Below are 26946 nucleotides of genomic sequence, written 5' to 3'. Positions count from 1 at the left end.
GGGAGTTTTCATAAATTAAAAAAAAAATTGTATCTTCTCCTATTGTGGTGTAATTTTATCCTGATAATCTGGAAACTAGACTTTTTCCAGTTTACAGAAAACTAAATACTGTATGCAAACCACACAAAAGGTCTATGTGTTAAACTAGAGCGGTTACCTGAACATGGAATGAGTGACTTTAGTTTTGTCCATTTCCATAAAAGTCTTGGGGATTAGTTTAAATCCAGAATTTAAAGGTTTTAATAATTTTAGGTAGAGGATAACGATATACAGTTAGGCCCCAACCTGCAAACAATAACCTACACAAGGTTAGGTTACTGCCACTCTTCCCCTCCTCCACACCCTCATCAAAGTCATTGCCAGGGGCTCAAAAGTAGAGGATGAGAAGCCTTGCAAAGCTTAGGGAAACTGGCTGCTAAGCAAGGCAGTCCCCATGCCATGCGGTGACCTGAACATTTCTCCGAAAAACCCACAAGTTAGACATTTCTTAGAATTAGCAGGCAGCTCCTTTAAAAAATGCAGACACCCCTGGAGCAATCTGACATGCATATGGCATATACTGGGTCATATTTATACGAGTTAGTGCGGGGAGATCACTTCTCTCCTGATAGTTGTGCAGTGAAGGAATGGAAAATCATATGGCAAAGGTAGGAGCCTTGTGAATGCTGAGTAAAGAGATTTGGATAGAGTAGGAAGACATTTATTTTTGTTTTATGGCATTTTTAACAATTAGTAAATCACTGTGTTCTGAGTTATTAATGAAGAAACGAATCGAGAGGAGAGTTTACACGGATGAATGTGGCTTAGTCTCTGATCAAAGTGAGGCTTATGATTTAGGAATGGGGGCAAGACAGGGTATGAACAAGGTGACTGTCAAATGTGGGATGAAGGTGGCAGCACCAGTTGGAAGGATTCCAGTTGAGAACCTTGGTGTCATGGAGCAGCCAGGGAGAGCAGGCTTGACAGCAGAAGTCCTCCTGCACCCATCCCAAGGGTGGGGCTTGTGTAGGGTCTGTGCACGGGACACTGGAGGGAGGGACCAGGAGATTCAAAAGGGCTACAGTGATGGATTTGGGAGGATTCTGGATACTAGCTCTATTTGAATTTTTTTTTTTTTCCCACCAAGCTTGGGGTATGTACTGGAAGGAAGAAATATTCTTCTTCTTTCTCTTCTCTCCTTGACCACATACTGCTCTTTTCCAGGACCCACTAACTGACTACACTGAAACTTTGAGAAAATGCATTCTCAATCCCAATAACCAATGTAGAGTCAAGTTTTGGGCAAATAGTTTGTAGCTTGGGGCTTACTCATGCAGAACAGAATTTTTTAAATGCTTTATAAAGTTAAAAGTCCTCAGTAAATATATTGTTACTACAATAATTGTTTTTGTCTTTTCAGAGGTACAGCGCAAGGAGAGTTCTAAATCCAGAACTCGGACTAAAACCACTTACAGGATGAAATCCAAATAGCAAACATAGGACACTAGGCTTCACCATGGCTTCTGTCACTGTACCCACCCCAGATATCTCTGCACTTTTGAGTGGACATTGTGGCTTGATTGAAGGGACTCCCTTTGCAACAGCTACCAGAAAAGCCTTGACAGACAACTCAGGGACATCTTCTCTTTAAAAGTCACAGTGATGGCTGTAAGGAATCGGTGTATTAGCTTATTTCCAAGATTAAAAATAGGCTGTGCAAAGGTTTTCTAGCCTCTTCAATTGATTTCCCAGCAGAAGTCTATGAAAAGTGTCAGTTTCTGTCAAGAAAATAATGCTTTTTGAGGACTTTGAACTCTGCAGAGAAGAGTGGCAAATAAAAAGCATTATTTTTTCAATTTAAAGAGAGGATCCTGGGCTTCCCTGTTGGTGCAGCGGTTAGGAGTCTGCCTGCCCAATGCCGGAGACATGGGTTCGAGGTCTGGTCCGGGAAGATCCCACATGCCACGGAGCAACTGGGCCCGTGCGCCACAACTACTGAGCCTATGCTCTAGAGCCGGCGAGGCACAACTACTGAGCCCACGTTCTACAATTACTGAAGCCCGCGTGCTTAGAGCCCGTGCTCCGCAATGAAGAGAGTAGCCCCCACCTGCCGCAACTAGAGAAAGCCCATGTGCAGCAACGCAGACCTAATGCAGCCAAAAATAAATAGATAAAATAAATAAACTAAAAAAAAAGGGAGAGAGAGAGGATCCTGATAATGCCCTTAGGTTTCTGCAGCATTTTCAGATTTCTTATTTCAGGCATTCTTAAGATTTATCTGGTCTTCACAATAACCCTGCAAAGTAGGTGGAGGAGACACTGTTATCCCCATTTCTCAGAATGAAATAGAGGCCCCAAATGGGTATAAGACTCCCCAGGGTCACAGAGCTGATTGGTGCCAGAGCCCCCAGCTTGCTGGACCTGTGTCTGGATTGTTTGACAATGGCGATGGGCCACCAGGCCATTGCTCAGATGGCTTCCTTCACAGGGGCTAAGTGTTGCTGAAGATTCACCCAGAATCTCCATTTTTAACTTTTGTTGCCTCATTTGTCTGCTCTGTTCGTGACCCTGGATGCATCTAGGCTTAGAGATGGACTAAGCTGCAAAAATATGTTGCAAATGACAAATGGACGTCTGGGCAGTCACTCAGCAGGGGCCCCTCCTACTTCACTGCTCCTGGCTCACTTGCATTTGCTTTATCTCCCCCTGGCTCCAAACACCTCCGAGCTTTCTGCACCTGCTTTGGCTCCGCATACTTGGTGTTCCTTTGGATTTATCTCCTGGAACTGTAGGCCTTTGCCTGCTCCTTGAACCTCAGAAACCCTCTGACTCCAGAGTCCTCAGCCCTGTTGAAGCCCAACCACTGGTCAGGCCTGCCTTTGCCCACACATATCAAAGTGTTTGTGAGGTGGGTCTCAAAAATGTTTGGGGTCAGTCTAAGCCTACTGGATGACTTCTTAATTCTGGGGAAAGAAAACATGAAATTCTTCAGACAGCTGACTAGGCTCATGGCCCAGCTGAAAGCCACAGCTCAGGCTACTGGCTTGTGCTTCCAGTTACCACTTGCTGGGGCAGAGCCAGCCCTACCCTTTTCACTTTCCTGAAGAGATTCTTGAATGATTCTAGCAAATTTGGGGCTTTTTAGTGGGATTTCAGCCTACTTTTAAAAAAATTAATTTCCTACTTTGTAGGAATGAGTCATCATTTCCATACAAACCAGCAGCCCCCATCCCTGAACATGAGCGTCTTGCCCCTCAGAATGTGTCCGCTCCATCGGGTGGAAGGCTGTCTTAAAGGTCAGAGTTATGCCTGGTGCCACTATGATTAGAATGAGATGTTTGGTACCATAGACCTAGTTGGGGTGGTTTGGTTGTGAGCCACAAAAAGCCATTCTTACCACAAGCGAAAGGATAATTTATTGAAAGCACGTTGGGGAGCTCAGGAGATTGAAGGAAAGTCTTAAAGAATCAGGCTAGGAACAGATAGGATGAGGTAGTTTTAGATTTCAGAAGCAAGAACTGCTTCACCATCTCACCCAGTTGCTACCACCAAATGAACACCAGTCATCTCTTCCATCCTTACATTATTCTTAAAGTCCCATGAGGGAGAAAGGCTACCTTGTAGTCACAGACCACCCCATGGATGTACCAGGGATGGTGAGAAGACTTCAGGGATCTCTTTAGCTTCCTTAAAGGGAAGCAAGGACACCTTGCTCTGCTGTTCCACCAAGACAGAACACAGTCTGGGGGAAGGAAATGCCCAAAGAGAATCAGGAGGCTGGTAGGAAGGCATCATGAATGTTAGGTGGTTAAAAAAAAAAAAAAAGTATGCTACAGAGAAGGCCTCTGCACTGCTGCTCCCTGAAAGTTATCATGGGCAGCCTCCACTTTCCCAAGTAGCTGATGTGTGGGAAGTTTTAGATAGTCCTTGAGTCCTGCCACATCTCAAGGTCACCCTGAGGTGGTCTCCTGAGCAGAGTGGAGAGAGGAGCTCTTGCTACACTTCTCTGTCCGTGGGGCTGCCAGGTGAGGCTGTTGTGCTTGTGTTGAAGGAGACCAGCCACTCTGTGTTCAGATGTCCAGACAGCCGTGCTGACTGGAGGTGCCTCATCACACTCCACTGGGTCCCAGTCCCCAGTCTCAGTGGTGATGTGGTCCACGTCCCTGGGAAGCCAAGGTGGTAGTGTCTTAGGAATCCTAGAACTTGGAGCAAGTCCCCAGTCCACCAGGCCTGGTTCTTCATCACACACCCAGACCAACTCCATGCATGTGGGCACTGTGTGATTCTCTCCCAAGAGTTCTGGTCCTCTGCTATGGTCCTACTGACTTGACTGTGGTCAGGTCACTTGTCAGGTGCTTTCTGGCACACATTGACTGGGCTTTCCTCTTGTTCTTGGCCTTTCCTAGCTGGAGATCAGTGACTCTGATATTGCCTGGGGAACCTACATTTTGCATTTCACTTTCAAAGACTGCTGAGAATTCTGCTTGTAGGCCCCAAATCTCTAGAGCACTATTTGCCCACTTGTGGAATTTTAAATAAGTGTGCCACCTACCAGCAAACATTTCCCCACAGGAAGCAGAGGAGCTGCTCTAAAATTAGGAGTCTAACTGCTGTAGCCCTGTTGCCTAGGGCCTGCATACCTCCAAAACAGGAGTGCTTGCTATCTGTGCCTGAGGCTGAGGTCCTCTGTAGCCATGTTGATGGGAAGCAGTGTCTAGAATTCATCAGGACTTCTACCTCTGCCTCAGGAGAATGGAGAGTTCATTCCAGCCAGGTCTGCCACAGCCTCAAGACAATCTCCTATTCAGGACTGTTGAGCAAGTCCACCAATCCCCCTGACCTCAAAGATGGGCTCTGCCACGTACAGCTTTTCAGAAAGCAGGACTTCTTAGGTGGTGCATCTGAGAGCAAGACCAGTGAAGGCAGCCTTCCAGACGCTCCCTAGACAATCCCAGTACACAGCAATGTCATTTGGCCTGGGCAGTGTTCCAGTTGTTCTGGAATGGCTGATGAAAGGGCTCCTGCATGCCTTTCTGGATTGCAGTGGCTTTTGTTTGGAGGGCATCCTCTTGTACTTGCAGGGGTTGGGTTCCATGAGCCCCTGATCTGACAGAGGCATACTTCAGGCTATCTCTAGGCCAGCTGTGAGAAACAATTTTGAAAGTCTGAAGATAAGATTAACAGTTCCCATCATCTGTCTCACCAAGGCAAACTGCTCTTTGGCAGACAAGATATTTCCATCCCAGATGTCCAGCAGATCCTGAAGTTCACAAGGTACAGCTGGTAATCCATTCCCATTTTCCACTCTGGCCACCCAAATAGTCAAACCCAGGTAAGAAAGAAGAGCGTATCTGATTTCTGGCCGGAACTATTGCTCATCAAGAGAAGAAACTCTTCTCTTCTGTCTAGATTTTGCTTTACTATCATGCTAAAGAGCTCTACACCTTTGAAACAAATGCTTGAAATATTGTGGGGAGGATTCTAATACAGGAGACCTCATATACAAACTCTTAAGCTGGTTCTGTCCAAGAACAACAACCCTGGGGACAGGAGCTCCTAGCCATTGGGGCTACCTTTGAAGCAAGGGGACAACAACCTGTATACGAGGCCAGGCTCCCATTTGGTTGAGCCCAATTACTGTCATTTAGAGCTACTGGGCTAAAACCAGAAATATAGTAATAGTCATGGTTTATTGAGCATTTACCTCATGTAAGCACTGTGCTAAGCACTTCACATGTATTATCGCATTTAGTCACAACAACTCTGTGAGGTGGGTTCTACCTTTATCCCCATTTATGTCAGGATAAGTTGCATGTCCAAGGTTAAACATCTAATAAGTTACAGAGTCTGGATCAAATCTGGTATATCTGACAGCAGAGTCCAAGCTCTCAGTTACAGTGCTACTTTTCCTCCCCAAGTTTAGGAAAAGCTAGAAGCGCAGTTGATGAACCCTCTTTTAAGGAATTTGACTTCTACATTCTCTACTTATTGCTCAGCTCAAATACTCAGCAATGGCATTGACACACAAGCCAAAATTCTAGAGGACATCAGAACCTGCACAGTCCTGATAGACTCTGCCAAAGAACATTGTAGCAGCCAGGAGCAATCTAATGAGGAGGAACATACTTTATCATCCAGACATGATCTCCAAGAATATGGAACACAGAGGCATTGGCAGAATGACCTGCTAGGCCTCCCAGATATAGGGGAGTCCAAACTGCAGAGCTCCAGCATTACCCTGATATGCTGGTGAGCTGGGGTTGCCCTTGAAGTTCTAAGGTAGGCCTGCTAAGCCCCCTTAGGATGACCCTCTGTGTTTTTTTGAGTTGTATGAGCTGTTTCAATGTTTTGGTTATTAACCCCTTGTTGGTCTCATCATTTGCAGATATTTTCTCCCATTCCATAGGTTGTCTCTTCAGTTTGTTGATGGTTTCATTGGCTATGCAAAAGCTTTTAAATTCGATTAGGTCCCATTTATTTTTGCTTTTATTTTTTTTGCCTTGGGAGACTGATCTAAGAAAATATTGCTATGATTTATGTCAAATAACTTTTTGCCTATATTCTCTTATAGGAGTTTTATGGTGTCATGTCTTACATTTAGGTCTTTAAACCATTTTGAGTTTATTTTTGTATGCGGTGTGAGGGAGTATTCTAATTTCATTGATTTACATGTAGCTGTCCAGCTTTCCCAACACCGCTTGTTGAAGAGACTGTCTTTTCCCCATTGTATATTCTTGCCTCTCTTGTTGAAGGTTAATTGACCATAGGTGCATGGGTTTATTTCTGGGCTTTCTATCCTGTTCCATTGATCTATGTGTCTATTTTTGTGTCAGTACCACACTGTTTTGATTACTGGAGCTTGATAGTAGAGTCTGAAGTCTGGGAGGGTTATGCCACCAGTGTTGTTTTTTTTTCTCAGGGTTGCTTTGGCAATTCTGGGTCTTTTGTGGTTCTATGTAAATTTTAGGATTATTTGTTCTAGTCCTATAAAAAAGGATGACCTCTTTCTGGTGATTTGGAGTCCAACAACCTGCAGTACACCAGCCCTTAAGTCACATGCCTGCGCAATAAATGCAGGTCTAGACCAGAGTCACTGTCAATCCCCAAATGCCCTGGAATACCATTGTCATAGACTTGTTCCACTCTTACAACCATGTTGTTTGGTTGTGGTGTACTCCAATACCAAGTTAGAATATGTTATCCCTTTTATCAGCTTACAGCCTGCAATAGACTGGATGTTTGTGTCCTCCTCCCACCCCACCCCCCAAATTCATATGTTGAAATCCTAACCTTCAGTGTGATGGTATTAGGAGGTGATGGTATTAGTGTTTGGTAGGTGATTAGGTCATGATGGTGGAGCCCTCGTGAATGGGACTAGTGCCTTTATAAAAGAGACCCCCAAGGACTCTCTTCCCCTTTATGCCATGTGAGGATATAGTGAGAAGACGGCTGGCTATGAACCAGGAAGTGAGCCCTCACAAGATGCCAAATCTGCTGGCACCTTGATCTTATACTTTCCAGGCTCCAGAACTGCAAGAAATAAGTTTCTGTGGTTTATAAACCACCCAGTCTATGGAATTCTGTTATAGCAGCCTGAACTGACTCAGACACTGCCACTCTGTAAATTTCCAGCGAAAAACTGTATGTATCCCTAGTATGTATCCTAGATTTGGATTATACTGTTCAGTTTGTCCTCTACCTATCATTTCAAGATCAGTAACCAGTTGGAATACAGCACCTGGGTCTCAAGAGAAGATTTCTGCTGCTAGGACCTTGTGGACAACACTATCAACTCACCTAACTGGTCTCTGAAGAATTTGCCTTTGACTATTCATTATACCCTTTCACCTAGCACACAGTTTCATAGCAGCTTATCCCCATTATTCTTTCCCATTAAGCCCTCCTACCTTAACAGCTGGGAAGTACCTAAAGATACCGTAGACTACTCAAGCAGATCTGGAAGGTGCCTCTGCAAGGTAATGAGCAATTTAAATGTTGACTAGAGACAGACATCAGAGGAGACCAACCAATGGGTGATACCACAGACACTCAGATATATAGGCAAATCTGCCTTTGACAAAAAGAACCTTGCTAAAAGGAATTATTAAGGGTCATAAAGGCCCTTGTTGCATTACTACCCTGGCATTCACTTATTGTTCTGTTCCTGCTTCTGGTTATGCCTGAACCAGCATGGCCCTACCTCCTCCTTCATTGCTCTTGCCAATATTTGCCAACCTGAAATCAGGAACCATCCATGTGGGGGTGAAAAGTGACCAGCAACCCTTGATGCTACCTTAACTCCAATAAACCAGTACACTGGGATGGGTATGGGCCAACCCTGAAAATACATCAGCCCCATATTTATAGTGATGCTTCCTCAGATTTTAAGCCACATATACCAGATAAATGTTTTTGTCCTTTTATTTCTCTATTTAAAAAAAAGAGTCTCTATAAAAATAATTCCTTTTAAGTTCTTTAATTAGGTGTAAATTTTATATCCAGCCCAAGTACATCTCTTTTTCTTTCATTCACTCAGAAACACGGAAGTGTCACTTGCATGGAGAGTTGGAGAGAAGCCTTCATCTCAAGATTACAACAGAGTGTGATAAGCATAATGATAGGGACATGTAGAAAGGGCTGTGGGAGCAACAAAGACCTTGCCAAAGGGACCAGAGGGCATACAGAGAAAAGGACGTTTGAACTACATCTTCAGAAGTCAAAATTTAGCCACATATAGACTCAAAATTCTTTCCAAAGTAGAATGCTGGCTAAAGCTCTTTCCCATAATTACTCTGATTAGATGATCCACCTAAGCATGTTATATGGCTTCTCTGTCATTACATGATTTCACTGTCTTCTCGTGTGTTGCTGCATTGTGACTTCATACATTCCAAGGGCATTCCACATGGCAACCAAAGGGCAGGAAGTGAGGACAGAGGGCCTTGCTTAGGGCTGTAGCTGTTATATGGCAGCCCTCTTTGCAGTCACATTATCCTTGTTTCCTCCTATAACATGGGAGAGTCTTTCTTTTTAGGGTTCAGTGGCTCAACAGGTTTGGAAGGATTTGGTAAAGGGATGCTTCCTTGAGTTCTACTGCTTGGAGAAGACAGGAAATTTAGCAAGTCAAATGGCAAAGGTAAAACCACTGTGGAAGGTTTCTCTGTGGACAAGGATTGCAGGGTGTGGAGGTACCGAAGCTGAACAGCAGCTGGAGTGCCTGATAGAATCTCGGCTGCCATCCTCAGGGACTCGGACGCAGCCTTCTCCCCTTCCGCAGCGATCATCTAGACAAGGGATGTGAAGAAAAGCAAAGTGATTTTTCTTCTTCGCTCCATGAAGGTTTTAATCCTACTTAGCGTGACTCAACAAACAAGCACTAGTATCTACTGTGTGACAGGTGAGCAGACTATCTTTTGTTCTTAAGGATCTTGATTTAGGCAGAGAGATTACACTGTTAATTGTAATTTAGGGTAGAAGTTTTTAAGGGCCATGACAAGTATAGAGGAAGTGTTAGGGGAGTTACTATGTCTGGTGGGCCTTGGAAGAGTAGTAGGATTTTGCCATTTAGAGGAAAGGTGTCGCCTTAAAGTGGGCAAAGGGCACTGGACTCAGAGATCCAGAAGCAACTCTGCCCAGAGGACTGCCTTCCTCCTCCACCAAAGCTCCAAAGTCATCCACCCTCTTACATAGTTAGGGGTTTTTCTTTACCTACGTTCTGTTCTTTAAGGGAAATCCACCTCCCCTCCAGTCCTCATTTTCTCTTCCCAACACCCTTCCCGCCCACACCTCAATCCTCAGGAGCGGCCGGCAGCCACACCTTCTCCCTGGCATGCCTGAGTAGAGGCTATGAGTAGCACAGCCTTCTCTCAGCTCTGGCGTTGAGGGAATTGGGCCCTGATCGTGGTTGTCCCTCCAGAGCTTGTGCAGGGCTAGGGATACAGGTCGGGGTGTCATTAACCTAGAGGTGACAGGTGACTGATATTACCCAGGGAAAAATGCCAGTGCTAGAGAAGAGGGATGGAGCACGGGGAGATGCCTTTAGGGAGAGAGGGAGAAGGCCAGATTCAAGGAGCAGGTCACTGTTACCAATAACTTCAGAGAGAGGGAGTAACAGGAAAAGAGACCTTACGTTGGTCAGTTAGGAGGCTGTTAACACACTTGAGGAGAGCAATTTTAATAGAGTGGTGTGGGTACGAGCCAGATTCCCCCCAGCGCCTGGATGAATAGGTGAGGAGCGAAGGGGAAATGTTCTCCACGAGGAGGCCTTCTTTTGGATTCTCTGGGGATCCTCAAGGAGCAGCCGTGCAGGAGGACGGCCTGCTCAGGGCTGGCTCACCCGCACTTTGGCCTGTCTCTGTGCTTCGGCCTCCACCGCCAGCGAGTGCTGCAGCCCGGCTGGCAGCCTCACATCCTTACTGAAAGAGAAAGGGCATGGGTAGGTAGGTGTGCAGCACTGCTTTTAGCAGCCGGAGCTTTCGTACAGACCTGCCACCTTCCCTGCTGTCATTTCATGACACACAGCGAATCCTGATTTAGCAGCGTGTGTGGCCTCCGACCTCTGCGCAGACAGTGGGCAGGGAAGAGCAGCTTCAGGGCAGTGCCTCAAAGGCTGATTTTTCTTATCACTGATGCTATAGTAGAGTTATGGTTTTCTCTTTACAAGTGAAACAAATTTTGTGTTGATATACTACGAACATTTTCCCACTTAAAGTTTAATCTAAATCCCGGCTGTTAAATTTCAATAATGAAGAACAGCCTCGAAGAGCCGTACTATTAATAATGAGGGAAGTCATCTAAGTTTATAAGGAGAACTGATTTTGAAAAGGGTAGAACTGACCAAATGAGAACAATACTTAATGTATTGCATGAAAGATACAAAATTGTATTTTCCCCCTGATTGTAACTATAAAAAAATACATAGATAGAAAAATGGGCAGTTCCTCAGAAAGTTAAATATGGAGTTACCATATGATCCAGTAATTCCACCCCTGGGTATATACCCAAGGGAAGTGAAAACACGTTCACACAAAAACTTGCACATGAATGTTCATTGCAGCATGATTCATAATGGTCCCAAAGTGGAAACAACCCAAATGTCCATCAACTGATGAGTAGATAAACAAAATGTGGTATAGCCAGCTGCACAATAGAATAGTATTCGACCATAGAAAGGAATGAAGTACTGATTCATGCTACACCATGGTTGGATGCTGAAAACATTAAGGTAAGTGAAGGAAGCCAGACTCAGAAGGCCACGGATTGTGTGATTATAATATTTATATTAAATTCCTGGAATAGCCAAATCCAGAGAGACAGAGAGTAGATTAGTGGTTGTCAGGGGCTAGGGGTTGAGGAGGCAATGAAGAATTCCTGCTTAGTGGATGCAGACTTTCTTTTGTAGATGATAAAAATATTCTGAAATTAGATGGTAGTGGTGGTTGCATCACTCTGTGAATATACTAAAAACCACTGAGTTGTAATTTAAAATGGTTAAAAATGGTGAGTTTTATGTTATGTGAATTTTATCTTTTAAAAATGTTTAAATCCATAGAAATATGAAAGTAATTTGCCCAGATGTTACAGTGGTTATGTTATGGCTATGAGATAATAGGTAAATTTTTTTCTTTCTTCCAAATTTATGCCAATATGGCTACAGAACTCATTCAATGAAAGTAATTTTTCAAATAGAAGTTTTGAATAAAACCTAAATATCTCCCTTTATCATATTGTTCTTCCTGGTTAATTTCCTACCCACATTTCTGTTCTCTCCACTTTGATTCCCCAAATACAGGTCACTGCATCCAAGGCAACCTGTGGAGGGAAGAGTTTAGATGTCAGTAAGAACCTCCAGGTGGGAGGAGAGCACCCCTATGCACCGATGGCCATTGCACTGAGAAAGCACATTTCTCATTATGTACTTCCCTGTTTTGTTTTAACATTATAGGGCCTTGCAAAAGTTGTTTAATTTGCACAGTGCCACTCAACAAATATTTGTGGAATTAAAGATGGTGTGGTAGGCTGACTAATGGCTCCTAAAGACATCCATGCCCTAATCCCTGGAACCTGTGAGTGTTACCCCAAAAGAGACTTTGCAGATGCAATTAAGTTCCAGGCTGTTAAAATGGGGAGTTTATCCTGGATCTTGCTGGTGGGCCCTAAAAGCAACTGCAAGTGTCCTTATAAGAGGGAAGTGGAGGGACATCTGGCTACAGAAGAGGAGAAGGTGGTGTGATGATGGAAGCAGAGGTTGGAGTGCTGTGCTTTTAAGATGGAGGAAGGGACCATGATCTAAAGAATGCAGGTGGTCACCTGAAGCTGAAAAAGGCAAGGAAATGAATTCTCCTCTCAAAACCTCCAGAAGGAACCAGTCCTGCTGACTGACACCTTGACTCTGGCCCAGTAAAACTTCTTTTGGACTTCTGGCCTTCAAAGCTGTAAGGTTGGGACTTCCCTGGTGGTCCAGTGGTAAAGAATCCGCCTTCCAATGCAGGGGACGCGGGTTCAGAGTACTAGGATCCCATGTGCCGCAGGGCAACTAAGCCCGTGCGCCACAACCAAGAGCCTGCGCACCGCTACTAAGACCCGATGCAGCCAATAAATAAATAGATATTTTTTTAAAAAAACTGTAAGGTTAAATTGGTGGTGGTTTAAGCCGTCAAGTTTGCGGTAATTTGTTACAGAAGCAATGGGAAATAATAGAGATGGTATATTTGCTAAATTTGTTCTAAAATGCATTTATTAGAGAACCAAAATCTTTAGTCTCTCTCTCATATGATATTCTCTTCCATATGATATTCATTTACAGGTGCTTTCACTTCCTGTTGGTGGCACGCATCTTCCCCACCTCCCCATCCCAGGAGTGGGAAGAAAATGAATTGTGCGTTCTGGAAAGGGGGGCAGGGCATGGAGCAATATGCGGGCCATACTCTTTTTCCTTTTTAACTTATTTCTGATGATTTCTTGGTGGCTAGATAAATAGTGCATTGGGAACCCTGATAAGACTAATTTAGGGGGTTGATGGGAGGAAGGAATGTTGAAAAAGACTTCATAGAGGAGGTGACATCTTAAAGAACAATATGATTTTGCCTGTAGGGAAAAGGGAAATATTTGGTACAGAGGAACAGCCTAAGAGCAGGCATGGAAGCATAGACTCACTGAACACTGGAGAAACACTAAGTCCGCTGGAGGATTAGATACACTGGGGGAAGGACAGCAAGAGGTGAGGCTACAACAGTTGGGTCATTTATCCGCTCATCCAAAAACCCAGTATCTGGCTGCTGTGTAACAGCCCCATGCCAGGTACTGAGGACAAAAGATGAATAAAATATGACCCCTGACATTATGGAGTTCATGGCATGGGAAGAAAAATGTGTAAATACATAAATTATAATTCAGCATAACAAGGGCAAGCTTGAATGTCAAGTGTCTGGACCTTATCCTTTATCCTTTGGAGGGGAGGGATGAACAGGAAGAGAGGCTGAAGGGAAGGCAGAGGGGAGCAACGTGAGTGGTTTTTTTTTTGCTGTACGCGGGCCTCTCACCGCTGCGGCCTCCCCCATTGCAGAGCACAGGCTCTGGACGCGCAGGCCCAGCGGCCATGGCTCACGGGCCCAGCCGCTCCGTGGCACGTGGGATCCTCCCAGACCGGGGCACGAACCCGTGTCCCCTGCATCGGCAGGCGGACTCCCAACCACTGTGCCACCAGGGAAGCCCAACGTGAGTGGTTTTTAAATTCCAGAGCAGCAACACCCCTGTGTCTTCTTGTTCTAACTTCTTCTCCTTTCAGCTTCTCTTATTTCCTGAATTCTTCCTTTTTCCACTAAGGATGCTAGTCCCAGTTTTATCAGTGATGAATTGGAGATGTCACGAACATTTGGATACTTCATTTTCTCAGCTGTGTCTGCTCAGGCCCCATCAGGCACAATCATTATCAATGCCTTCGATCCTTAGTTCCTTCTATTGAGGTCTTCCTTCAGCTAGACTCGAGTCATAGCCTCCGAACTCAGTTCTGGGCTTGGGTGCCTCATGGCCTCAATGACAGGCTCCGTCACTGGTGGTAATTGCCACCCGACTGGCCAGCTGCCTAGAATGCTGCTTTGTTCTCATCTCTCTTCTGAATACCTTTGCCAGCTTGTCTTGGTAAGAAGTGAAGATGCCTACCCTGGTTGTGGGCAAGGTCGCTGAGCTTGCTGCCTGCAGCCTAGACGCTGCTGCTTGTGAGGCAGCTCTTGCTTTTCTCTCCCTCCTATCATTCCAACTCAATCAAATCTAGGTGATGGATTGGGTAATGAATCACATAAGGGTCTGTGACATCTTACCTCTTTTCATCTGAAAGTCTTATTTGAACTTATCATTATCTAACTTTGCTTGTTTCCCCAACTAGACTGTAAGGTCCCAAGATGCATTCCTTATCATCTCTGTGTCCCACCAACCCACCCTGTCCAGCCCCACCACCCCTGCCAGCTGCCACCCCCACCACCTTGTGCTATGTGGGCACTTTACAATGAGTCTAAAGCCACTTTTTGTTTTGAGAACAAAAACTGTGGCAATGACTGACTAATCAGCACAGATTGGTGCCTATGATTGGCTCAGGGTCAATTTGGCAACCTCTTAACTGTCAGCTCCTTACAGGACGGTACCTTTGAATGCATGGCACATGGAAGATTCAGTAAATGGCCAATGAAGAAAGGAATAAAAGATAAAGGGATACTTCAGCATACTTGGTGTTAAATTCATCTAAGTACCTTTACATCTTGTGCAATGCTCTTCCTCTCTAGAAGAATTTCAGTGAGGGATCGATGTGCTAGGAGACGCTTCATGGTGGTCTGCACAAGGAATTGGACCGCTTTGGACACATGAGCAAGACTGCTTAGGAGAAGAGAGGCATTTTCCATTCGGTAGTAGCAGATGGCGTCTATCTCCATTACAAACATGTCTTTGGTTACAACCTAGGCAGAAAAAAAATTTGGATGACAACCCTGATTCTTGGGTTCCTTTCCCACATGAGGATAGAGGAGCTAAATATGTTCAAAGGGTATTTTCTCAGCGTAAGATGATGGTAAGAAGAAAGAGTAGTTGGCTCGCCCTTTAATCAAAATAGACGTGTTTTTTTTTTAATTATGGAGTTTGTATTAAATACACTAAAGAACTCACAATTTCAAGGAATCTTATAAATCCTTTTGTAAAAAAAAATCAGGAACAGTTTTCTTACATGAAAACATTCAGTTGATTGTATATCAGGTCTTTTAAAACCGATGCCAAAAAAATCTCCTAAAAGAGCAACATGTTCTGGGAAACAAGCGCTCAAATGTATTGAGTGTGCATCTAGAGGGCAGTTTGGTGATACATATCAAAAGCCCTAAAAGATGTATGTGCACAACATTTCCATTTTTAGACATTAATCACAAGGATATATTTCAAGGGTTTAGCTGCAAGGATATGATTCATAGTATTGCTTATTGTAATAAAAAAAGTAGAAATAATATCAACACTAGGGAATTAGTTAAGTAAATTCCAGTTACTCAATTAGTTGAGTAAAATCCATACGATGAAATGCTGTGTGTCTGTTTAAAACAAAGAGGTAGAAACATAGGTAATATATGAAAAGGTGATAACAATAGATTGTGAAAAAAGACATGTTGCAAAATAGTATGTATGGTGTGATATATATATATACAAACAAATGCACACACATATATATGTCTGAAACTACAACCACATATATAGAAAAGTCTGAAAGGATACATTCTAAAATATCAACTCTATGGGTGATAGGGTTAGGTATAAGTTTTACTCCTTTTTATATTTTATTATATAAAATAAGCCTTTTAAAAGTATATTATTTTTATTCACATTTCCATTTACCAAAAGAAAGAATGAGAAAGAACCTCAGACTGAAAGTGGGAGACAGTTTAGGAAAGGCTTATAAATCTGAATCAGTAACAGGGAAGTCTAGATGTTATCTCTACATTTAACTTTTAATTGTGGTAAAATACACAAAACATCAAATTCACCATCTTAACCATTTTTAAGTGCACAATTCAGTAGTGTTAAGTACATTCACATTGTTGGGCAACCAGCGTCCAGAACTCTTTACATCTTGCAAAACTGAAAACTGGTGAACAATTCCCCATTCTCTCCTCCCGGCAGTCCCCGCAACCATCATTCACTTTCTGTTGCTCTGAATTTCACTACTCTATGTTCCTCATATAAATGGAATCATACAGTATTTGTCTTTTTGTGACTGGCTTATTTCACTTGGCATACTTTTCTCAAGGTTCAGCCATGTTGTAGTATATGCCGGAATTTCTTTCCTTTTTAAGGCTGATTATTATTCCATTGTCGGCATATACATTTTGTTTATCTATTCAGCCATCAATGGGCATGTGGATTGCTTCCACCTTTTGGCCATTGTGAAAAAAAATGATGCTATGAGCATAGGTATACAAACATCTCTTCAGTACCCTGCTTTCAATTCTTTGGCATTTATACCCAAAAGTAGAATTGGTGGATTATATGGTAATTCTATTCTTAATTTTTTGAGGAACTGTCATACTGTTTTCTACAGTAGCTGCACCATTTTACCTTCCCACCTACAGTATACAAGGGTTCCAATTTCTCTACATCTTTGCCAACACTTATTATTTTCTGTTTTTTTCTTAATAAGAGCCATCCTGATAGGTGTGAGGTGGTATCTCATTGTGTTTTTGATTTGCATTTCTCTGATGATTAGTGATGTGGAGCATCTTTTCATGTGTTTTTTGGCCATTTGTATATCTGCTTTGGAGAAATGTCTATTCAAGTCTGTACTGAAATGTGTATTCAGGTCAAGTATGTATACTATCTACCATATACGGAGGACAATCTGCTTTACTCAAAGTCATCTGATTTAAATATTAATCTTATCTAAAAAAAATACCTTAACAGCAACATCTAGATGTATTTGACCAAATATTTGGGTACCATGGTTTAGCCAGGTTGACACATAAAATTAACCATCACAAAGGCCTTTGTCCATTTTTAATTGGATTGTTTGTTTTCTTGTTGTTGAGTTATAAGATTTTGTATATTCTGGATATTAACCTCTTATCAGATATAGTATTTGCAGTTTTTTTCCCATTCTGTAAGTTGCCTTTTCATTCTGTTGATTGTGTCCTTTGTTGTAAAGGAGTTTTAAATTTTGATGTAGCCCATATCTCTTTTTCTTTTCTACTTTTGAGCAAAAATAGTCATTTTCCTCTGGGCCAGAAGTGGTAGCTTGGCCAGGGAAAATGTAGAAAGAAAGCAAAATCCACCACTTGGCTTACCTCATGAAAGGGTATCTCCAAGGTTTGGAGGCGAAGGTCAACCTTGTGGTAGGTATCCAGGCAGGGCAAAAAGAAGAAAAGGCCTAGAAGAGAGGGCAGGGGAAGTGACAGGTGAATGGCTAGCATGGAGGCCATTTGGGGTTCACTCTTTTGGCGTCAAGTTGCATTGCTTTTCTTAGCCCCCAATTGCCCATAGAACTCCCCATATCCCACCTCCACCCATGGTGTGTTTGTTGTTACTAAGGCTACCAAATAATTTGTTGTTCAAGCTGGGGCACTTTTGAGGGTGAAAGGAGAGCACTATTATGACTTACACCAGGACAACAGGCATGAACAGGGATTATCCCCAGCAAAATGGGCTGTATGGTCACCTTGGTCATGGTGCTGACCTGTCCAGATATTGGGTTACACATCTGTCTCCTTCACTAGACTTAAACTCTATAACAAGAGCATCTTATGCATTCCCGTTAGCCTTAGTGCCTTTTAGGTGCTCTGTAAAACTATTTCTTGAATCCGTGTGTGTAAGAACTTTAGAGCCAGCAGCCTCCATGTGGTATTTCTTAAAATGTGAGCCCCAAAGGAATCAGAATAGCAACATCATGATACCAGCCTTCTGGTTGGCTAGTTAGTCCTCACCCACCCCATATAATGTATAGGGTCAATGTGCAATCAATGTTTTAGATTGATTTATTGAGATTTTCTGAGAGACCATTGGACACTGTAGGCTTGTACAAGAGCCAAAGCTTTGTTGGAATCAGCAGTACCTCAAGCACCCATGATCTCCCTGAGGAGCCACCCAGCTACTAGCCCTTCTCAGACCCAATCGAGAAGGATACCAAAAACTAGAACCAGAACAAGGCAGTCCCTGTTCTGGAACTACAGGGTCTGGTTCTGTTTTTGTGTGAACCAATCTGTTGGCTCTGAATCTTCAAACTGATTTGTGTCTCCTAGTCTGGTGTCTATTCTCTATCTGTTTCTGTAGAGCTGGCTTGGAACTTGGACCCTTTCCAATCTGTGCACAGTGGGACTTTGCTTCTTCTCATGTCTTTCTGGATTAGCTCTTCAAACCCCAACTATTAGACTTTTCAAACTAACGATACTTCTATCTGTGCCCCATAATCAGCTTGGACTTCTGGATACAAACTCTGTAAGACTTTAAGGTCCTAGAGACTAGAGACCATGTTTAATTCATCCATCTTCATATCCTTTGTAGTTAAACAATGAAACACGGGAAGTGCTTAATCTATGTTTCTTAAATTTCCATGAACTGAAGGCCAATTTGTTACTTGGATGCTGAACTTTGCCTATCTAGCCTGGTGTGTTCTGATTCCCTGGATCCTGAACTAGCTCAGTTTTGCTCTGAGAATTCACAGGACTCAGACCACTTACATGTTCTACTCAAACCAGTGCCTGGTCTTAGGTCCTAGCCTACTTGCTACTCCAGCCAGCCTGGCCCTGGCATTCAGCTTTTTGCATCCACTCTCTCTTTTGGTCACTGTGACCTGGTAGTAATGCTCTCTGAAGAATTTCTTAATAACCTGTGTTACAAGTAACAGATTGAAAAATGAAGAGATCATGAATCAAGTTACTTCATGTAATCTGAGGGCTGTATTACAAACATGCATGGATTGAAGAAATTGGCAAGTCTCTGGGGGGTAAAAAAGATCATTCTTACCAGGGCCTTTGGCTCTTCCAGGAAGCAGATGTCCCAGTCGGAATATAATTACTCTCTCATACTCCTGTATAACCTAAAGGAAAATTTAATACTTTTGAATCACTCCAAGAGATTAAAATGAAGTCTTCAGAAGACCCTGGTGTGAGAGTGATCCTAGGTATCAGAAATCTTTGGCTTTGAGAACCAAGAAAAAATTTCTGTTAATACTTACATTTCTAAAATATATACTTAGCAAATGAAGAATTTCAGAAACCAATGAAAAAGTATAAAATTTTTGAGACTGTAGACAGAATTTTGATCAGAGAGTCATGGTTATCTAAAAAATAATTGGTTCCACCAATCAAAGTAGTCACAGCATATTTCATCTTGTATATTGCTGTGACTGATGCATTATGAGCTTTTACATGCATCACTCATTAGCTATTTACAGACCTTACGGCAGCCATGCAGGTGCTCAGATCACCCTTCAGGAAGAGCCTGTAGCCAACTATATGTTGTCTGTAGGAGATACACTTTCTATTTACATATACAAATAGGTTGAAAGTAAAAAGAGAAAAAACTATACCACACAAAGAGTAACCAAAAGAGAGTAGGAGTGACTATACCGATATCAGACAAAATGAAGTTTAAAACAAACACGCAAAAATGTTATTAGTGATAAAGAGGGACATTGTGTAACGATAAAATGGCCAATGTGTTAGGAAAGTATAACAATGGTAAACATATATGTACCTAAAAATAGAGTTCCAACATATATAAAACAAAAACCAAAAGAACTGAAGTTAGATATAGACAATTCAATGATAAAAGTTGGAGACTTTACTATCCCACTTTCAATCATGGATAAAACAACTAAACAGAAGGTCAACAAGGAAAGAAAAGACTTGAACAACACTATAAACAAACTAAACCTAACAGATAGCTATGCATAACTCCACCCAACAATAGCAGAATACATATTCTTCTCAAGCACACATGAAACATCTCCAGGACAGACCATATGCTGGGCCATAAAAAAAACTCAATAAATTTAAAAGGATTGAAACCACACTAAGTATATTCTCTGATTACAATGGAATGAAATTAGAAATTGATAACAGAAGGAAATTTGGGAAATTCACATATATATGGAAATCAAATCACACACTCTAAAATAACTGATAGGTCAAAGAAGATATCACAAAAGAAATTAAAAAACACTTTGAGGGACTTCGCTGGTGGCGCAGTGGTCAAGAATCTGCCTGCCAATGCAGGGGACATGGGTTCGAGCCTGGTCCAGGAAGATCCCACATGCCGTGGAGCAAATAAGCCTGTGTGCCACAACTACTGAACCTGCGCCCTAGAGCCTGTGAGCCACAACTATTGAAGCCTGCGTGCCTAGAGCCTATGCTCCACAACAAGAGAAGCCACCACAATGAGAAGCCTGTGCACTGCAACAAAGAGTAGCCCTGGCTCACTGCAACTACAGAAGCCCACACACAGCAACAAAGACCCAATGCAGCCAAAAATAAATAAAAAGTAAATAAATTTTAAAAATGCTGTAAATTCAGAACACAATGATAAATAAAGTTTATTAAAAAAAAACAAAACACTTTGAGATGAATGAAAACAAAACCTCAAGGTACCAAAACATATGGACTGTAACTAAAGTAGTGCTTAAAGGAAAATTTATAGCTGTAAATGCCTATAACAAAAGAGAAGAAATATCTCAAAATAATACCCTAATTTTCTACCTTAATGTACTGGAAATAGAAGCACAAAGTAAACCCAAAGTAAACAGGAAGAAGAAAATAAAGATTAGAGTGGAAATAAATGCAATAGAAAATAGAAAAGCATCAGAGAAAATCAACTGACCCAAAAGTGGGTTCTTTGACAAGATCAACAAAATTGACAAATACTTAGCGAGACTGACCAAGAGAAAAGAGAGGAGATTCAAATTGCTGAAATCAGGAGTCAAAGAGGAATGACAGAGACATCACTACTGTCCTTACAGAAATAAAAAAGATTATAAAAGAAAATATTGTGAACAACTATATACCAATTAGTAACAGGTGAAATGGACAAATTCCTACAGAGTCATAAACTATCAAAACTGACTCAAGAAGAAAAAGAAAAATGAAAAAGACCCAGAATTAAAAGATTGAATTAGTAGTTTAAAATTTTCCCACAAAGAGAAGTCCAGGACCAGATGGCTTCACTGGTAAATTCTGCCAAATATTTAAAGAGGAATTAATACCAGTTCTTCACAAATTCTCCCAAATAATAGAAGAGGAGGGAAATCTTTCCAACTCATTCTCTGAGGCCAGTATTACCCTGATACCAAAACAAGACAGTGATATCACAAGACAAGAAAACTACAGACCAGTATCTCTCATGAATATAAATGCAAAAATCCTCAACAAACAACCAGCAACTTGACTCCAGTAATATATAAAAAGGATTATACATCATAACCAAGTGGGACTTATTCTAGGAATACACAGTTGATTTAACATCCAAAATTCAATGAATAAAGGGCAGAATAAAGGGCAAATACCATGTAATCATCTCAATGGGGGAAGAAAAGGCATTTGACAAAATCCAACACCCTTTCACAAAGACGAAGGAGAAGAGGAAGGAGAGCTTGTGTGGGGAGTGAAATCGGCCACAGCCCCGGCAGCATCTGTAGCGTTCCAGCCAAGGACATGCTCTTCCCTGACAGCTCTGGCCAATGACTAAGAATGGCAGGGATACAAGGGCTTGGCCATTTCTGCCCATTGTGAGACTCATCTATGAGGCAAACTTTGCTCTGGAGCTCCCTTTCAGTCTGGCCAAGACTTTCTTGGAGGTATCCCACAGTCTGAGGCACTCTGTCCAATCCTTCCTTCCCCTTCTCATATCAGAGGTGTCAGATCTGCATCATCCTCTGAAGGTTTTCCCTGCCTACTCTTATTCTCTCTCCCCTTAATCTTTCACAGACAATGCCACCCCATAAATCTCTTGCACTTCTAATTCCATCTTGGTATGTGCTTCCCAAACTGACACAGGTCTTCATTTACTTCAGGGACAGCCATGTGTAACCACCTGTGGGCCCAAGGTAATTATCATCTGTGGTCTATAGAAGCTGCCTGAGAAGTTTCCTGGAGGTGTCAGGAGTAGGCATCATGACCTCTTCTGGGCTGGTCTTTGTGTTATAGAGTGTCAATGAACTAGACATAGCTCCTGTCCTGAAGGGGCTCTCAGTCTAATGGCAGCGATTGTGTATCCACAAATATTATACATGTGGTAATTGCTAGAATTGATGTGAAAGTAGGATGACACGAGAGCACAAGGAAGGGAATGACAGTCTGGAGGAGTCAAGGAAGGCTTCACAGTTATCTCTGAGCAGGTATAAAGAGTAAGAGCTCTCCTGGAAGGTGAGTGGGAGTGAAGGCATTCCATGCAGAGCAGACAGCACGTACCAAAACACAGAAATGAGAGTGGACATGGTGCAGTCAGTGAGAGGCACCAGGAAATTACTTATCGGGTCCTCATGGAATCTCACCTTTATGCAGAACCAGATAGAAAAAGGGAAGGTCACAATGATGAAGAGCAGGGATGTGAGGACAAGAAGCCACTCACAAGCCCCTAAACTGGAAGACTTGGTACCTTAAAAAAAAAAAAAAGCAAAAGAATAATTATATTGGAACTTCACCATATTCACTGACTAGCACCTCTAGTCCAGTCCTTGGTATTAGGGTCAGAGCAGTTTGCTGACTTTGCTGGAAATAGGAACGAGCTGGATATCAGCGTGGTCAGTTCCCAGAGCCGAGGGCACGGTCTGTGTGAAGGGCTTTGTGGGCAGATGGAAGGTGGAGCAGGCTCCTGGAAAGGCAGTGGAGGGTACACTGGAACAACCACAGAATCTGGGCAGAAGGTCTGGGTTCTGGTTCTGGCTCCACCATTTTCTGTCCAAATGACCTTAAGCAAGGTACACAACCTCTCAGTTTCCTCATCTATTCAAGGAAATGCTATTGCATAACTATTTCATAATAACTATCTCGTGGAATAGCTCATATCTCTGGCATAAGAATGAAATGACATATAAACATAAAAGCACCAAACTGTGTTTTTTTACACGTCTGGTGTTGTCATTTAAAACTCATGTTTACCTAGTGGTAACTGCTACAAAAGTACTTTTTCTATCTGAGCCCCTCTTAAAGAGGTACCTTAAAAATACATGATCAATAAAATTGCTACAAAATAGATTTATGTTCCAAAGGCTCTTAGCATTACAAAGGTTCCATTTAAGTCTTTATTTTTCAGCGTGAAAAGCAGATTGCTGTCAAGTTTGTTAGACACGATTTTGAGCTATCCATTTCCAACTAGACGACAGAAGCTGTGCTCCTTTTATATGCATGTGCCAAAAAGGCATACACACACACACACACACACACACACACACACACACACACACACACACACAGCCATACTTAGGTGATATTTCCTTAGTATCCTCTAGAAGTATAATTTTGAGAAAAAACAGGACCCTTTGTCCCTCTCTGCATAGTTTCTTCTATTTGAAGTGGTTCAAACCACATGTGTCCAGAGGTTCATCTTCCCTGAAATTACAGCTCCATCTACCACTTGCCCCAATATCTGAAATTCCTCCATGAGAGCCCCTTTGGCTTCAGGTGTGGATCTTTAGACAGTCTTTGAAAATCACCTATATGGGGTAATATTAGCCCATTTGTGCCTATAAAAAAGTGATATGGAACTGGAGTTCAGGCCATCCAGGTTGCTTGGGTGATAAATGAAATGGTATCAGGGAAAATTCAGTCTCAAGGACATAAGCTTCTTGGGGCCTTGTCTTGTTTAAACCGTGTCCCAGGACTGGAATAGTGCCTGACACATACAGGTGCTCAATAAATACTTGTTGAATGTAGGAAGGAAGGAGAAGTGGATACTGAAAATGATTTAAATGTAATGGTTATAGAAATCTCAAGAATTTTAATCCACAGGTACTAGAAAACTGGCCAAAGGGATACTATTTGTCAGTTTAAAAATCTTATAGAGGAATAGGTGACTAAAATTAGAAATGGTGAAAAGTCTATTTTTAAGGGATGGGAAGGAAATGGATAACTAATTAGTAGGCCTGAAAATTTGATTTCCATGCTTGCAAAATAACTGGAAAGGTCATCACCAAATTGATGTGCAGATTACTCGAAGAGGGCAGATATACAAGCTGCACCAGCACAAAACCAAATTCAGTGCTAAATGCCAATGTATGGCAGTTCCTAAATGGTGTCCCACGGAACACTAATCCTCCAGGGTGCTCCACAAAGCAAGTGTTCCTGGAGCAAACAAGTTTAGGAAATATTGTGTACTGTATCCCACTCCTGGAGCTTCCCAATAGTCACTGGCATATTGAAGCTAGGAGAATCCCTGCAGCAAAGAAGCATTCTTTGCTTTGTTTAACCTAGTATTTCCCAAACGTTTGACCAGGCGATATCTTCTCCAAGCAATTTCATGTTCTATGGAATTTATTTCTCATGCAACCTACTCTGGGAGATGCAGTTTTGGGAGAGGTGTTTCTATCAACATCATATTAGTTTTTGCAATATTCTTCCCTAAGAGCAATAACAGTGTTATTGCCATGTTTGCTAGCTTATAAATATATTTCATTTGCCAGTGGTAACCATGGTAAGTAAAAATAAATAAATGCACATACCAACAAAATTTATATTTTATAAGTGAAGAAAGTCCTCAAAATTCCTTCATACCATAGTTAGGGATGTGAACAGAAAACTAATATGTATACCCAAATCTAACTTGAAGCTTTACTCACAAAATATTATTCTCTTAGAATGAGTTCCTTGAATATCCAATTTGTTTAGTGTAAGTGAATAGTGAAACACTACATGTTAAAGCAGGAAGCGCCTTGAGATACGACAGTCTGAGAATCCTCAACATTTCAGTAAAATGAAGCTTCTCTTAGTTTCTCCCAAATCTTAGGTAGCCTGGCTGTGGGAGTGTGGTACTAGTGAGAAGGAGAGGGGATGTTGATATGTCTGTTCCCCTTTCCTCTGGGAGCCACAGAAACCTCCCAGACAAGGGCTCAGCAAGGGTGTCTCATCCTTAATGGGCTCATCCATTGCTTGGGGGGGCCTGAAGCTCTAGTCACTTTATAGCTGAACAGACTTGAGTGAGGCCCACAAGGCCTCAGCTAGTTGGTGACAGTGCTGGAACCATGACCAGAAATCAGGGGCAGCACCCTGCAAGGATGGGCTTTTCAATAAGACTGTTTTATTCTGGAATGCTGGCTTCTGCACTTCCCACCTGTAGGTCTTGAGCAAGTTATTTAATTTCTCAGCATTTTTTCTCATCTGTGACACGGGAATGATAATACTCAGTAAAACACCTAGCATGTGCCTCGCACACAGTAGGAGCTCCAAAAATGGGGCTCCCTTCCTTCCCTACCCCACCGATGTGGTCTGAAGCACAATACTTACAGACCTCTAACATCAGCACTACTGTAGCAGTGAATCCAATAACCCTTTAATGACCAGAAGTTTCTGACCTATGAAAGGGCATCAGTTAGGCAAAACAGCATTAACATGGTCAACACAAACTACATCCCAATTGCTGGAATCTTTCTCAAGTCATAGCTTTCAGTGCTACAGCATATAGGGCAGTGCTGGTAGCCAGGAAATGTTAAAATTTCATAGTCAGCAGAAAGTAGTATAACACACTATTCCTTATTTACCTTCCTTTAAACCTCCCTCACCCTGAAATGAAGGTGTAATGAGTTTTTTCTTCCACTCATTATAGAAAGGATTGGAAGCAGATAAATTTGTTCCTAAGAGTTCCTTCACCTGCAGAAGCTAAAGAGACACCTTTCCCTGTGATTCCCTCCCTTTGGTCTAACTTGCCTCTTTTAGCTTGCAAGGGTGTTTTTTTCTTTCCCTCCAGGCTTTGCGCAAGATAAGTGCTTTGAGTGTCTTATCTCAGTTTATCCTCACAATTACCCTCTGAGGTGGGTACTATTGCTGTCCCCATTTGATACATGGTTAAGTCCCTGACTATGATCAAAGAGTTAGCTAAGACTCAAACTGAGATCTAGCTTTTCTCTACTTGGCTCTGCTGCCTCTACTTTTTAGAAAGTATGATCACTGCAAAGTGTAAAATACTTTTAGGAAAGTCTGATGAGGAGAGGAGAATAAACTACATAGTTGCCCTGAACCATGTTAATTGGTCCCCAACCTGGATCACACTCCCTCCCACCTCCCATCCTTGGCTGACCCCTGAGAACAGTGGTATTTAGCTGATGTTATTTGTATTTCCTCTGATGCATTTTGGTCTCCACCACTGAGGGGTCGGTGGGTCCTATCTCGCGTCTTTCATTTCCTGGGAAGCTGAGCAGGTCCAGCAGGCTGCTCTGGCCTCGGAAGCTCTCAGTGCGGTGCCTCATTGCACCTTAATTGACATCCCTTGGGTACCACTTGGAAAGGCCGCACCCCCTCCCGGGGCCTCAGCCTGACCGCTGTACCTTCCTCGGGCCGCTCGCTCTCCAGCAGCGCCACCACCTCGGTGCCCTCCTCGCCAGAGCCCCGGACCTCATCCACGTCCACCACGGTGGCTGCAGGCGCTCGGGGCTCACCCGGGCTCCCTGCCCGCCCGAGGGCCGGCTGCTCCGGCCCGGCGTCCCGGCGCCCGCGGCCTCTGCCGCCCCTCTCGGCCTTCGCCCTCTTGTTCTCTTTGTGGGCGGACCCGCTGCCTCTCCCGTGGGCCTCTCTGGAGGAGCTCCGAGCCCTTTTCTCCATCCTCAGAACGACCGAATCCAGGAGCGCCGTTCCTGCAAAGTCGCTGGCAGGGATGCGGGGCGCGTCCCGGGGGGGCTATAATGACCTTGGGCGGGGGCGGGACCTGGGCGGTGGGCAGGCGGGGCTCTGCTCGGGGTGAAACCCGGCAGCCGTTTCTCAGGGGAGCTGTGGACAGGGCGCGCCACCCCTGAGACTTGGTGCCACC

General features: G+C 43.0%; 2 protein-coding genes across 4 annotated transcripts in view; one reads left to right on the top strand and one right to left on the bottom strand.

The window, feature by feature from the left end:
• The window catches only part of AXDND1 (axonemal dynein light chain domain containing 1), a 66078-nt gene extending 64046 nt beyond the window's left edge, over nucleotides 1–2032 (top strand). For 2 of the 3 annotated variants that reach the window (XM_060295785.2, XM_030875334.3), the window contains one exon: nucleotides 1400–2031. In XM_060295785.2, the coding sequence (XP_060151768.1) occupies nucleotides 1400–1470 (71 nt within the window). In that variant the 3' untranslated portion in view covers nucleotides 1471–2031. Of the gene's footprint in view, nucleotides 1–1399 lie in introns of all 3 variants that reach the window. The other variant, XM_070043875.1, reaches the window with a different exon arrangement.
• Nucleotides 2033–8470: 6438 nt separating this feature from the next.
• On the bottom strand, nucleotides 8471–26771 carry NPHS2 (NPHS2 stomatin family member, podocin). Its single transcript, XM_030875331.2, has 8 exons — nucleotides 26468–26771; nucleotides 22484–22587; nucleotides 18961–19033; nucleotides 17286–17368; nucleotides 14724–14927; nucleotides 11735–11790; nucleotides 10316–10394; nucleotides 8471–9263 (listed from the first exon to the last, which is right to left on the bottom strand). Exons 1-8 carry the CDS (start codon nucleotides 26739–26741, stop codon nucleotides 8985–8987), a joined length of 1152 nt encoding a protein of 383 aa, XP_030731191.1. The 5' UTR covers nucleotides 26742–26771; the 3' UTR covers nucleotides 8471–8984.
• Between the last annotated feature and the right edge of the window lie 175 nt (nucleotides 26772–26946).

The sequence above is a fragment of the Globicephala melas genome, chromosome 1 (genome assembly GCF_963455315.2).
Source record: "Globicephala melas chromosome 1, mGloMel1.2, whole genome shotgun sequence".
Classification (NCBI taxonomy): Eukaryota; Metazoa; Chordata; class Mammalia; order Artiodactyla; family Delphinidae; genus Globicephala; species Globicephala melas.
The sequence above is the reverse complement of the archived record's forward strand: the minus strand, read 5'-3'. Positions and strand labels throughout refer to the sequence as shown.

Coding starts and splice junctions, on each gene's coding strand:
- NPHS2 (XM_030875331.2), bottom strand. CDS start 26,741: ATGGAGAAAAGGGCTCGGAGCTCCTCCAGAGAGGCCCACGGGAGAGGC. Junction 22,588..26,467: donor GAGCGAGCGGCCCGAGGAAG/GTACAGCGGTCA, acceptor TTTTTTTTTAAG/GTACCAAGTCTTCCAGTTTA. Junction 17,369..18,960: donor TGGAAGAGCCAAAGGCCCTG/GTAAGAATGATC, acceptor CCTCTCTTCTAG/GCCTTTTCTTCTTTTTGCCC.